The 15,502-nt window shown below is 35.8% G+C and overlaps 1 protein-coding gene across 1 annotated transcript; it reads left to right on the top strand.

Moving 5' to 3' along the window:
- The first annotated feature begins 3,371 nt into the window (after positions 1–3,371).
- LOC131051578 (transcription termination factor MTERF8, chloroplastic) lies at positions 3,372–5,103 on the top strand. Its single transcript, XM_057986156.2, has one exon. The coding sequence runs from the start codon at positions 3,500–3,502 to the stop codon at positions 4,679–4,681; it is 1,182 nt and encodes a 393-aa protein (XP_057842139.2). The 5' UTR covers positions 3,372–3,499; the 3' UTR covers positions 4,682–5,103.
- Positions 5,104–15,502: the final 10,399 nt, after the last annotated feature.

Here is a 15,502-nt window from a genome sequence, read left to right as displayed (position 1 = left end):
TCCTAGGTGCTTCTGCACCATTCTCCCAAACAAAAGAAGATCATGTCACCTCTTTGGGAATCAGATTCTGATCAATACCAAGCTTCTTGAAATCCGTCTCAAGAACCCATGTAGCCTCAACATCATCCATACTCTGCCATTTGATGAGGTACTCCCAATAGGCTTGATGCCTTGTCTTCTTGACGATCCTTGAACTCAGCACCTTCTCGGCCTTTGGATTTGGTTTGGCTGGTAACTGAAGGTTATTCACATCATCTGAAACCTCTGAGTGACTGCAATATGATCCTTGAATTGGTCCCTTATAGGAAATCAAGTCTGCTATATTGAAAATTGGCGACAATCCTATGTCACTAGGTAGATCCACCTTGTAAACATTTTCTCCATATTTGGCTAGAACGGAACATGGACCTATCCTTCTCATTTGTAGCTTGTTTGGCACTCCTTGTTGTAGTCTTTCTTTGTTGAGGTGCACTATGACAAGATCTCCCACTTGAAATTGTAGATTTTTCCTCTTTTCATCCATTTTTTGCTTGAGTTTGCTTGTGTTCTCCATCAATGCTTATTTGACTGATTCATGGACTTCCTTCATGGATTGAGCAAATTCCTCTACCTATCCACTTCTTGTTGCTGCAATACTTAAGTCTCTCAACTCCAAAATGCCTCTTGGGTGCACTCCATAGACCACTTCAAAAGGGCTCTTGCCGGTAGTCCTATTTATGGTATCATTGTATTCATATTCAGCTTGTGAGAGTACTTGATCCCATGTCTAAAGTTTCAATTTATCAATATACACAAAAAATAGTAAAAAATATATACATGCACTAAAGTTTCAATTTATCAATATACACAAAAAAATTGAAGAAGAAAATATTAAATTTACTAAATAAAGTTTGGTAGGTTGTGTAACTTCAATTTCAGCATTTGTCAGCAACTAAATCATAGTGTTTATTTTATAAAAAGCTACATTCAAATACTTTTTTAATTTGTGTTAGAAGTACAAACATAAAATAGACAAAAGAATATAAATTTTATTAGTTCACATCATTTCAAAATTTAAAAGATAGATTTCACTTTCTATTGATTAATTGAATCAGCATTGACCATTTCCTTTATAAAAGTGTGACATAGTTTTGTACTTTTATCCAACATAAACATTAATGATCCCAAAAGAATGATTGTCAACTGACAAGAGAGCCCAGACTACTTGGTGAGTGGGATTTAAGCCACTAGCCATGATGCAAGATTGCCAACGTGGCAACAAAATGGAGACAACACCTCCACAACTAGCTTCATGGTTTGAAGCAAAAACTAGACCACCTAGCCAAATAACACGAAAAGCAACATGCAACATAAACATAGAGATTTCAACTTCTTGCACACATGACACATCTAAACCAATAATATTTTGTCAAGTATAGAATACTTTTTGGAGAGGTTTATAAGACCTTGAACATTTTATGATAAGAAATTTGTGGCAAAACTTCATGCATGTCATTCTCGTCCTCAAGAGAGGAGAAATTATTTCCACAAGAATGTGTTGTTACGTGGTTGAGAGAGTCGATGCTTTTCCAATGCCCACCCATCTTCCTCATCACACTCAGAAGGGCTACAAGAGAAATGCAAAGAAGATGGTTGCACCCTAACTATGGAAGTAGGGAGAGGAGTGTGCACCCAAGCGAGACGAACACCATCCCCAACTTTATCCTTCCCCTGCAGCATAGGGTTTGAAGTTGATGGTAAAATGTGTTGAGAAGGCTGCTCGTTTTGGGCCTGAGGTTATAGTTGGGGTTGCGGTTGCGGCTGAGGCTGAGGCTGAGAACGACCAAAGCCAAAGACTTACAAGAAGCCCTAAAAATCTTTCCTTTGTGATTAACGCTCATTCATCCTTCTTTGGCCTTAAGAGACTTAGAAGAGGAAGATGATTCCGACTCATTTGAAGGAGAGTGGATTTTTGGAGCCACTAGAGGGCAATCCTTAATCTTGTGCTCCAAGGATTGGTAATGGAAACAAGTATTTGGAAGGTTCAAATACAAAACCTTTTGGGTGTGAAAAATCTCACCCATATGAATATCAATAGCATCTTTGAGGTTGCGAGACAAATCGACCTCAACATAGACTCGCTTTTGAGGGCGAGCATGATAAAAGCGAGTAGGCTCAACAAAAACAACCTTGCGAAGAGATTGGGCTATGTTTTGCAAAAACAACCAACAAGGAAAAGGTAAACTAGGAAATTTGACCTAGATGAGGACTTTAAGCTTTTCATTGAATCCAAGACCGAAAAGTCTTGTGACCATGGTTGAAAGACCAAAATAGAGGACCACACAAACCAAGTTCCATGTTGAAAAATGGCTTGGACATGATTAGACTTAGCAAAGCGAAAAATAAAAAATCCCTTGGTGAGGTTTTGCATGCCATCCAGGCGGACATGCCTTGGCGACCTAGTCACGAAGGGACGTAGCTAAACTGGCTCCAAAAAGTGGTTATAAGCTTCATGTTATTGACTTTTTTGAAAAATCACAGTCGTAGATTACACGATCAACGGTTTGTAATGCACAACTAACTTCGTGTTATTGACTTTATGTGGTACGACAGTGCCATTTTGGAGCTAGTTTAGCTATGGGCGTCACAAAGCATGCTTTTAGGGGGAACCCTCCCAACAAAATAGCCAATCAAAGTAAACTGCTTAAGCCAATAAGAAGCAACATCAAAATCTTGAACAAGAAGAACAACATTGGGGGTAGACATACCTCGTGAAACACCTTGGGAACAAATTTCTTGGGTTGTTTGTTCAGGGGTGCCATAGTCACCCGATGCCAAAGCTCCAACACCAACATCAAATGCTGGGCTGAGGCCAACTAAGGCTGTATTAATCTACAATAATCCTGCAGTAAATGCAATGTGATGTTAGAAAGATGCAAGGGTAACCAGCGCTAGCAACATGCAAAACCCTAGCAGAATGAAAGCAGTCTCTTTCTTGATGCAACTCACATCTAGCATACTCATATAAATTTTGAGTTAAGCATAAAAGATAATTTAGAATCTTTTCTTAAAAAATTGAAATGACACTAAAAAAATATGCCACATCAATACACACTTTTCCTTTCCTCTTTTATATTTCTCTCTAAATTTTACCTTCAAATTTTTTTATTCTTAACATAAATAAATGTACACATCTATCATTCATTTAACAACGCCTTAAAATAAAAATAAATAAACCCTAAAATCAGTATCTATATATTTTTTTAAAATTAAAAACTAAACCCAAAGAGGTGCATATGTCTTTATTCTAAGGATATGATTAAAAATTACGTATCACATTAACATTAACAATTCAATGAACTCCTCCGTATAGGTTCACTAAAAATACTCGAATTCATACGCATGCTGGTACGGGGGGGGGGTTGGTTTATTTGTGTATTTACATATTCATTTTCCAAGCGTATTGCTCTCTTCCAGGGGGGTCGTTGTCTAGGGTTTTATTAGCAGAGGGTTTGGTTTGATGAAAGTCCATACGATGCTATTTCTCAAATGTATTCTCTCACCAGTCAGGTGCTCTGTGCCATGCAGCATTTTCTCTAAATATTCATTGTCCTCGACCTCAAATTTGTCTAATGTTACAGAAGAAAAGGAAGATTACAGGCAGCGGCAACAAAATGCTATGGCCAAATTTTTGCTCAATGAATGTGGGCTTTCTGAGTCCCAAGTATCAGGTCTTTGTAGCAGGCGTGCAAAAATGTTCGAGACCAAATCCACCCATAGTGCTCAGCAGGCAGTCCAGTTCTTCAGAGACTCAGGATTCACTGAAAATCAGGTAAGGAAAATTCTTTTTATGCACCCCACTGTTTTGAATCTCGAAGTGGATACCCAGTTAAAGCCTATTATCGAGTTCATGAAGGAATTAGGTTTTACTGGTAGCAAGCTGGGACACGTTTTATCTCTAAGACCTAGGTTGGTCTCCATCAATTTGGAACAAACCTTAAGCCCGAAAATTCCAGCACTTATAAGCTTATTTGGTTCAAAGCTTAATCTGTGCAAAGCTCTCATGTCGTATCCTGAGATATTGGAATGTAAAGTTGAAAATTTGAAACCTAAAATAGATATTCTAAAACTATCCGGGATTCAAGATGAGCTGTTTCTAGATGTAATGAAGTTAAGGCCCAAATTAATTTTCAGCAACAGTGAGGAGGTGCTGAAATTAAAGATTGAATATGTACGGAACTTGGGTGTTTTGAAGGGATCGAAAGCATTTGTAGCTGCTCTGTTTGCTGTGGATAGTAGTGGACTAGACAATTTTGAAAATAAAATAAAACATATGGCAAAACTCGGTCTTTTGGAGAATGAGATCATACAGATTGTAAAGAGGGCTCCTCGTACGTTTGCTAATAGCATTGATAAGACGGAAAAAAATATGGATTTCTTGAAACATACTGCTGGCTTTAAGCCAAACATTGTGGTCTTGCATCCTCGTCTTTTATATTATAGCATAGAAAATAGGATGCGACCTCGCCATAAGGTAATTGAATTTTTAAGGGAAACAGAACCATCTAGACTTCCCACAGATCTAGCTCGTATGTATAACCTAAGTGAACAAAATTTTGCCCTCAAGTTTCTAATGGGCAATCCGGAGGTTACAAAGCTATTTGAAAAGTACAAGGGGAAGTCTGATGACATTGTCAATTAGATGATGGACTCTTTTGGAGGTTGGAGCAGAAAAAGAAGGGGTTTTAAAAAACTGCAGGCCTTTGCATGAGGATTTTTTTATCAATTCAGGCTTTATCTTCAAGTTGAACCAGATAAAAGAAGGTTTAAATGAATCCAGGCCTTTTCCTGTGGTTGGATCAAGCATAAGGGGGTTTGATCAATCCAGGCATTTTCTTCCGGTTGGATGAGACCAAATGGAGTTTTCTTGATGTTTGATGGGATCAGCAGGGGTCTTTAATATACAGGCCTAAATAGGCTGCAGGTATGTGCTTCAGTATACTTTATTATGTGATCATTATTGACTCTTGAAGAATAGTGTCCTGTAACTGAATTGTATGGTAGTGCCCTGATAGAACAAAACTTTCCAAAGACATAATAAATAAAAAAAAGTCTATTTTATGAGATTTTATTGCAAGTAGTTTTGTATACTGTTTTTGATTAAGAAAGCAGTGAGAACAAGGGCACTGACCCTTTACATAGCATAACTATTAACGAGACCACAGTGCAAAAACAACACTATAACAGCATTAACAGCAACTAATAGCAAAAAGAGACTAAGTCTTAGAAATCAAAAACAGCAGCAGAAAATACAAAAACAAACTACAGGAGTACCTTTCGCACCCTAATGACATCAATGACACTTTTCCATTCATTAAACAGGAATTTTTACAGTCCCTAGTTTTGTATATTGTTGTATTCTGTGTATACCTAACATTATTGTTGATGACCAGTTTTATCAATCGTCACTTTCTTTTACTGGAACCTTTCAATGTTATGCTGCAAATGTGTGAAGTATTCATTTTTAGCATGCTATCATGAGGTTTACTATGAAGTATTTCAAGGCAATATGTAAGAATTAAAATTTGACAGAGTTGAGAGCTTTATTTTGGATTTGTGGTAGACGCTATTGAACATGGTAAATATCCACTTCATAGTGTTTTTATATAGTATGATTGTTGTCAAAGTGATTCTTTTTCTTCTTTCACAATAAATTGATGTACCCTCTGCACATAAGTGTTTAACAATCCAGGTATAGTTTGAGAAAGTCAATTCAACAGCAAAAGATGATTTAATTTAATGTGGATAATTTTTTATGTGTTTGTGATGTTGGAGCGAGGTTGGCACATTCATTTACTGTAGATAAATGTCTACACTATGTACTACAAAATGTTACAGTGGTTGTCATGTAGACAATACTTTTGTATTTGTTGCTTTTCGTAAATTCACACTATTTGTTTGTTAGGCATGGGAACCCTCCGCTAACCAAGTGTGCAATTTCTGTTATTTATTAGATTTATGGTTTATATGTATTCGTGTATATAAAGATGTGTCATCAATAATAACATTTATTATCTATGGTAATCAATAGACCAAAAATGATATAGTGGAACCTTAGAGCATAAGATAAGGTCAATAAGATCTTACTTTAGTGAGAAGGCCAACCTATTAGTTGGTTGGCTTTATGAATGGCTAGGTAACTCATAATTATTAAGGTGGAAATATGTTCATGTAAAGAGGGGAATTTGAATTTTGAATTGGGAAAGCACATGCTTGCAATTTTGTACTTGTCTTAATTTGTAATTTAATGCTTAGATCGAAGTAGGAAACAACTAAATGAACCGGGTGCATAAGTGTGTAATTAGTTTATTAATATGAATTTATAAGACTATGCATAAATGATTAGGGTATGTATAATTGTATAGAAATACGTCTGTGTAAAAGGATAAAGAAGTTAAGAGAACAAGCTTGAATTCATAAAATATCATGACATTTATCATTATCCATATACATTAATATGCATTACTTTGATATAGGTACAAAATTAAATAGGAAATGACATGGTTCTACAAATTTCACAATTATAACATTGTATAATTGCATTTCAAATAAGTTTTACACCTGTACCTTAGTTTAGAGTTGATAGTGTAAGAATTATCATTTTCACATTTTACTTTTGTCAATTTATTGAATACAATTAATAAATAAAGTTTTTAATAAAATATTTATTAATATATATTGACATCACAAAAATAATTACAGCCTATTGTTTGAAAATGGTTTAAAATGACATCACATTCCAAAAGACAAATAAATCAAGAACGTTGCAAAAATATGTATCACGTGGCTTAGAAAAAGAAATGAATGCATAATTAGACATTGCCTTCTTTACAACATCATGTAGTAAAATTCATAGATGAACTTATTTTTAATTATAAAAGCAACAAAATATGGATGCTGACCCTATACAAACTCAAATTGAATAGACCATTGATAGGTCACAAACAAACCACTGTTAGTAAAACAAAGGCCAAAATAGACCTTTAACAACACACTAGTAGTACAACTAGGAACCCACAATTTGGAGAAGAGTTGGGTGGGAAGAAAAATCACCCACAATTTGGAGAAGAGTTTGGGAGGGGGAAGAACTACCTTTTTCACCTACAACTAACAACAATCTAGGCAATACCATTGTTAAGAACATCATTACAAGTAGGATTTCTTGATGTGTTTTTTAGGCACATGCAAACACAAAATAAAATACTCAAAAGTATCTTATCCTCTCTTGAACAAAATCTCTCAAATGTCATGCTTCGCAATCAAATGAGACAACTCCAAGGTTCATAATGTCGGGTCATGACATGTGGATAAGCTCAATGGTTTGATGTGATTATGTTGGAATTGCAAGGGGACTTACGTTGTATTTGAACACTTGAATTGTTGGAAATTTGATCATCTGATGTTGCAATCTTGTGATACTCTTTACCTTAAACTAGTTTGAGTTGAAAAAAAAAGGGCAAAAGGGAAAGGGTTGAGAAATTCTATCTTAAGGCGTGGAATGCAAGAAAAGAGTGAATGATTCAACGGAATTGCACTAGGCAAGGTCTCATCATCAAATTGAACAATTTGACACAAGCTTGGTGCAATCATCTAAGGTGTAATTCAAAGATGTTCAAATCATTACTATCAAGCATTGATTACCATTCAAGTTAATGCATAAACAATGGACATATAACAATTGAAGTTAAACTCATATAATTCTAGTTGACCACGTAAGACACACTTACAATCAGCAAGAGGCTAGTGGTATGGACTAAATGGATTACACATAAATACATTCAACAAATTCATCCATTCAATCTAATCAACATGAATGCAAATGAGAAGTAGAAACCATGTGACTTGTTGAAATAACACATTTCACCATGACTTCAATCAAAAGAGTATCTCCATTTTCAAGTCTTAACAGCAATTTCTCCTCCTAATCTAACTTCTAACTATTATTAACCTCCTATTTTTTTTATCTTTCTCCTATTCACTAATTCTCTGCTACTAACTATGAACTTTTACAAATGAGAAGTTTGAGCTTTATATAGAGAGCTCATTACAATTCAAAGGCATAGATCGCTTTGAGATCAATGGCCGAGATTACAAGATGAAAACCCTAATTAGGGTTTGTTACAACAAACTCTTCTTAGCCAACGAAATAATTACCATAATTGGACACATGTCCTCTCTTGAATATTCAACCAATAGATAGTTGGGGTAGGTACATTGGAGTTTGTGTCCTCATGGATGAGCTTGGTTCATTGAATCCAGACATGTTGATGTGGAACCTCCTAGTTGTTGCAATGGTGACTAGGATGCCACCCCAACTTGCACTTGTAGATTTGATTCATCATCATGAATGAGTATTGGATAATATCTCTTGATACTCAACATTATCAAGCTTCAACAGTGATGATGATGGAGTGTTTCCAAATTATATCATGTTGTTCAAGATAATCTTCTAACTTTCATTAACTCTTCTGATACTATCCTCTTGAATGTCTCAATGCTGAAAGCCATGAAATTGCAAGGGGTAGATGTTGACTTCCTCTTACTTTTGGATCTTGATATTGCCTTGGAATGAACCCTTGATGTCACGACTGCTTCTTCACTCCTTTGGAATTCTTTCTTCGTGATGTTGTAGTGAGGATTCTTGAATACCTTGAAATCCTTCCTGTGTAATCACCTTCTTTGTTACCCTTGTACTTGCCGATGAAGTCCTCCTTCTTTTGAATGTCATGCTTGCCTTGTGTTGTGTTCCAGCTTGGTGTAAACTTGAATGTGCTTCCTTGCTTCCAACTTTGATTCTTCAATCAAACTTGGAAAAGAAGACATTTTGAATCATATTGATGAAATAACAAAATTAACTGAATCAATACACACTCCTTATCACACTAAAAGAAGAATTTCAGACTTTTTGAGTGCAAATGGAGGAGGTTCGCTCCTACAGAGGTGCAATGGAAGTGAAAATCACTCCTAAAGGGGAGCAAATGAAATGACCTTAAATTCGATACTTAGCTTGATTTCCTCCATTTATCCTCCTTGCATCAACTCAAATGCATCAAATTACCTTCATGTGAGGTTTGAGGAGCAAATTCGCTCTGATGAAAGAGCAAAGGAATAGTATTTCGCTCCTAATCATGAGCAAAGGAAATCACATTAAATCACTTCAAATTCACCATCTAGCTTGTTTTCACCAATTCATGTCTTAGGTTTTAGTCTCTATGCACAAAAGATCATCAAATAACCCTCAATGAATGCCTCAGAAGTGAATTTGCTCTCATGAGGAGCAAAGAAAGAGGATTTCGCTCCAATTGAGGAGCAATGGAGGTGCATCCAAAAAAAAATCGCTCCAAATGAGGAGCAAAGGAAGTGTTTCTCCAAAAGTTTGCTCCAATTCTCAAGTAAAGGAAATCGCTCGAAATTGGGAGCAAAGGAAATCGCTTGGATTGAAGGTCAATGAAAGTAGTCTCAAGTGAACTTCCCTCCAATTCAAGTGCAATGGAAGTACCTTTTAGGGAAGTTTGCTCCAAATTCAAGGCAATGGAAGTGCAATTCATGAAGTTCACTCCAAATTGGGAGCAAAGGAAATGTCTCTTAGGTGAAATTCGCTCCAAAGTGGAGGCAAAGGAAGTGTCTCTAAGAAGTTCGCTCCAAAAAGGGAGCAAAGGAAGTAGTTTCAAACGTTCACTCCAAATTGAGAGCAATCGAAATTGCTTCAAATCACAAGCAAAGGAAATGATTCAACAAGGTTCGCCCCAAAAAATGAGCAATAGAAATGCCCTCAATAGAAGTTTGCTCCAAATCTTAGGCAATGAAAGTTACTCGACAAGGTTCGCCCCAATGAGCAATGGAAGTGGACCTCAAAAGTTTCCTCCAAATTGGGAGCAATGGAAGTGCATTCACATCTAAACTCTCAACATCACTTCCTTATTTCTTCATCAATTTGTCTTGAAGTTTTTCTCTCGTTGTGAATTCGCTCCAATTAAGGAGCAAAGGCAGTGAATTTCGCTCCCTACGATGAGCAATTGAAGTTCATCAAAGAAGTTCGCTCCCAAACAAGAGCAAAGGAAGTCGCTTCAAAGGAAATCGCTCCAAAACCAAGGCAATGGAAGTCACTCCAAAACCAAGGCAAAGGAAGTGACTTCAAGAAAAATTCGCTCCTGTGGGGAGGCAATGGAATTTTTCTTGTACTTAGCCAAAATTTTCCTGTGTGATTCGTCTTTGAACTTCTTCTCCTACCTTACTCAAATTGACCCCTTTTGGCACCTTCCATTCACTCAATTTGCAAGAGATGAAATGCTACAAGACTCTAGAGCTCATTTTTTATCAGAAGGTTTTCTATGTTGATTGAGGCCTCCATGAGGCCGAAGGAAGTGACTGTCGGTGCCATTGAAGAGCAAAGGAAATTTTCCTATACTTAGTCAAATTTAGCATTTCGTCCCTAGCCCTACAAGCAAAAGATTTGTCATTCATTTCCCAAGCCTTGATAATTGACTGTCTTCACTCCATCCTAAAGAGACAAACCTGACTTGACTAACTTTTGATCCTCCACACTCCTCAACACAATGGTTAATAGCAAAAGACTCCACTACTACCAACAACTAAACTAAGACAACTAACCTAGAAAGCGAAAAAGTGGGGGTCCCCTTTTTCAATGGGGTGATGTGTAAAAATGTCACAACAGGATCAAGAGGGGAAATCCCCTTAGAGGGTCTATTAGTACCTGGAGCAAACTATTGACCATCAACCACCAAAGACTGGAGTAAAACATGAGCAACGAGAGTGAAATCTACAAGGATTGAAGAAGCCACACCAGTAGGAAGAGGAGTAGGATCCAAGGTGACAAAGGAGGCCACACCAACAGTAAGAGGTTCAACATCATCTTGGGAGGAGTAATCATTAGCCTATGAATAGTCATCAGAAGAAGAAATGGAAACCTTGACAGTCAACTGATCAGTATTAGCATTTTTCCACCAAGTAGCAATGCCTTTATGACACGAGAGAGAGCAATCCATAGCTAAGTTACTAGTTGAGAAGAATCCACGACATTGAAAGGGGAGGCCCTCATAATCTTTTGATTGAGTCTTTGGTCTATCCCCAACCATAATAACCACACCCCTAGGGAGAGGCATAGAGATGTCAATGTTGATTAAAATGCGAGCAAAAGTAGAATGACCCATGAATGAAGCGGTATCATCAACTTTCAAGAAGCGGCCGATAGAGTTGCCAATGGCCTCATAAGAAGAATTCTCCACAAAATGAAGGGGAAGATGAACCCACATTGGACGCACATTGAGTGGTTCATTAAGAGGGTTAAAAAAAGCTATCCAGGGTTTAACTGAGAGAGTTAACTCTCAAATCCCACAACTTTGTCAGCACTAAGTTACGACCATCAGAAGAATAAAAAGGATCAATAAAAAATCCTTATCACAAGGGAAAAATTCAATGTTACCAGCAACCAAGGGTTTGCAAGAATCCATCACTCAATGATGTCGATCAAGGAGAGAAGGTCAAAGACTAGAAAATATACACACCAACCTGCAATTTTGGTAGAAACTCACATTTTCGACCACATCTTGGCCACAAACCACAATAGGGGAGGTCTTGGCACAAGAAATTTGATGAGATTTTCCCTTGGGAAGAAAGGCAACAACAGATTTGGCAACATGAGCAAAGCTCGACCCACCAACAATAGAAAAAGGTTTTGGTGGATGGACCTCAACACCCACAACACCAGCCACTTGAGGTCTACTAACAAGAGAATGGATAGAGGGAAAAAATTTGTCACGAGCAACAAAGAAAACTAGTTGGAAAGCCACAACAAGAGAAGTTGCAAACTCCATGACACCAATGGGCACAAAACCCCCACATCCCATAGGCACAGGCAAAGGGATAGTAGTGGTAGTGGCAGTAAGAAACATAATGGTGGTAGATTGGTTCAAAATTGTTTTTGTCATTGGAGGAGCAGTAACCGTTGGAGCGGGAGCCATCGATTCAAAAACTCAAATTAAAGTTCTTTATAGCTTGTGTTGTTAAATACATGTCCCAAGTGTTAAATACTTATGTGGCACACATCTTTTTTATGAAACTTACAATATTTATATTCTTGTGAAAGAATAGATAAGCTGAAAATGGCAATTGCATATATTATCAATTATATTATTTTAAATGGCATTATTGGTTTTTAATAGCAAGTGCTTTTTCTGTATGAAAAGTAATAATATTATATTCACCAAATTATATATGCTATCAATAACATTATTTCAAATGGTATTTTTTATTTCTATGACCGTTAAAAGGAAACACATTAAGTGTATAATTTTTTAGCTGGATCTTGGAATATTTTCAAACCTGTCTAAATGCTCTTGAATTATATTAACTCCCATAAACCTGCATTTATTGGATAATCAAATATTTTTTTAATGTCATACTTTAAAAATTTATTGAACCTAAATAATGTAGACAATTTGTTAACAAAAATAAATACCTTCCAAGCATCATAGTAATGACTTGTGGATTGGTACCGGGAGAATATAAATTGAGTAATCCACAACTCTTATATTATCAACAACTTTCACTTGACATCTTTTGTCAACCACCAAATTAAATTGACAACCTCCATGATAATGGTAAAATGTCCCTAGTGTATCTTTACAAAACTTGGCCAAGACTTCATTATTTGATAGATTATTTGGTAATGCAGTCCCAAGGAATTGAAATGTTTTAGAATGCCCTTTATTAGTAAATGTAAACTCTTGAATAGAAGATGTAATACTTAGATTAACCATTACTTACACAGAGAACATACACTTTTGTAAATCAAAAGGGTGTGAATAGTAATTGTAATGAACATAAGGATTATCTTTAGGGTATGTGCTTTTAAGCCAAAGCTCACCCCTTGATAAGGGAAATGCCACCTTACTATAAACATGAGCTAAATATTGTATATTTGTGGTATTTTCATTTTTGAGAAAGCTAAAACTCTCAATGTAGTTTTGTGAATTTTCTAGAATGCCCACTAGTTGTCCACTAAAAAATTCAAGTGGTTTTGGGGATTCTATAGTGAAGCCCATGACTGGATTATCTTGAACTTTTTTACCTATCAAAGGTAAATCTAAAAGAATAGTAAATTTAATCTTTTAAGTTTTTTTGTTGGACCAATTACACTTAAGAGGAGTAGTTGAGGGCTAATTAAGATAAGCCATTATTATTGCTTGTGAACTTGAGTCCACTAGCCTTAACCTTTCCTGCAATATAGATTCTAGATAATATTAGACACATACACAAATATCTAGATATATGAAGATGAAAGTTTACACTTGAATGTAGTCTACAATATGTAGAGATTTTATTACTTACCTCATCTACTTCATTTAAATATCAAACTAGCATACCATCAAACTGCACATTTGACTGTAATTATTAATTAATTGAAAATAAGAAAAGAACTCATTTTACATTTCCAAGAACCAGTCATCTTTTGTCCCATCTCAACCTACATACCTGATTCCAAATTGAAGAGGATTTTGTTGGCAATAGCATTTAGAAGAACTACATTATTTTCCGGATTTACATACCGAAGAAGATCTGCAGTTGTATGTCTCTTTCCATTCTTGTCAAAAATTGAAGCACTGATCTTGGTGCCCTCCAAATGATCCAAACTATATCCATTGTAAGCAACAACTCCAGCCTCAAGAAGCCCATCCTTGCAAACAAAATTCCAAGTTAAAAGATTGCGTTCTTTGAAGGGATTCAACTTTTCTATCCATTCATAGGACTCATTCACAAGTTTCTCATTCCAATCCATTTTCCTAGTATATATTCAGAGCTTGCCCTACTGTAGAATCCACCATTAATGGTTGTTCCACCTCCTAGGACTCGCGCCCTGGCCAACTGCACTCCATCATCTGAGATAAACCCCTATGCTACATAGGGATATTTTTTGGGATCCCCAAAAATCTTGAAAATTCCTTTGAAGTCCTCAATAACGTTATTTCAAATGCTATTTTTTATTTCTATGACCGTTAAAAGGAAAAGTGTATAATTCTTTTTAACTGGATCTTGGAATATTTTCAAACCTGTCTATATGCTCTTGAATTATATTAACTCCCATAAACCTGCATTTATTGGATAATCAAATATTTTATTAATGTCATACTTTAAAAATTTATTGAACCTAAATAATGTAGACAAATTGTTAACAAAAATAAATACCTTCCAAGCATCATAGTAATGACTTGTGGATAGGTATCAGGAGAATATAAATTGAGTAATCCACAACTCTTAGATTATCAACAACTTTCACTTGACATCTTTTGTCAACCACCAAATTAACTTGATAACCTCCATGATACGGTAAAATGTCCCTAGTGTATCTTTACAGAACTTGGCCGAGACTTCATTATTTGATAGATTATTTGGTAATGCAGTCCCAAGGAATTGAAATGTTTTGGAATGCCCTTTATTAGTAAATGTAAACTCTTGAATAGAGATGTAATACTTAGATTAACCATTACTTCCACATAGAACATACACTTTTGTAAATCAAAAGGGTGTGAATAGTAATTGTAACGAACATAAGGATTATCTTTAGGGTATGTGCTTTTAAGCCAAAGCTCACCCCTTGATAAGGGAAATGCCACCTTACTATAAACATGAGCTAAATATTGTATATTTGTGGTATTTTCATTTTTGAGAAAGCTAAAACTCTCAATGTAGTTTTGTGAATTTTCTAGAATGCCCACTAGTTGTCCACTAAAAAATTCAAGTGGTTTTGGGGATTCTATAGTGAAGCCCATGACTGGATTATCTTGAACTTTTTTACCTATCAAAGGTAAATCTAAAAGAATAGTAAATTTAATCTTTTAAGTTTTTTTGTTGGACCAATTACACTTAAGAGGAGTAGTTGAGGACTAATTAAGATAAGCCATTATTATTGCTTGTGAACTTGAGTCCACTAGCCTTAACCTTTCCTGCAATATAGATTCTGGATAATATTAGACACATACACAAATATCTAGATATATGAAGATGAAAGTTTACACTTGAATGTAGTCTACAATATGTAGAGATTTTAATACTGACCTCATCTACTTCATTTAAATATCAAACTATCATACCATCAGACTACACATTTGACTATAATTATTAATTAATTGAAAATAAGAAAATAACTCGTTTTACATTTTCAAGAACTAGTCATCTTTTATCGCATCTCAACCTACATACCTGATTCCAAATTGAAGAGGATTCTGCTGGCAATAGCATTTAGAAGAACTATATTATTTTCTGGATTTACATACCGAAGAAGATCTGCAAATGTATGTCTCTTTCCATTCTTGTCAAAAATTGAAGCACTGATCTTGGTGCCCTCCAAATGATCCAAACTATATCCATTGTAAGGAACAACTCCAGCCTCAAGAGGCCCATCCTTGCAAACAAAATTCCAAGTTAAAAGATTGCGTTCTTTGAA

The sequence above is a fragment of the Cryptomeria japonica genome, chromosome 7, assembly GCF_030272615.1.
Source record: "Cryptomeria japonica chromosome 7, Sugi_1.0, whole genome shotgun sequence".
NCBI classification, from domain to species: Eukaryota; Viridiplantae; Streptophyta; class Pinopsida; order Cupressales; family Cupressaceae; genus Cryptomeria; species Cryptomeria japonica.
The sequence above is the reverse complement of the archived record's forward strand: the minus strand, read 5'-3'. Positions and strand labels throughout refer to the sequence as shown.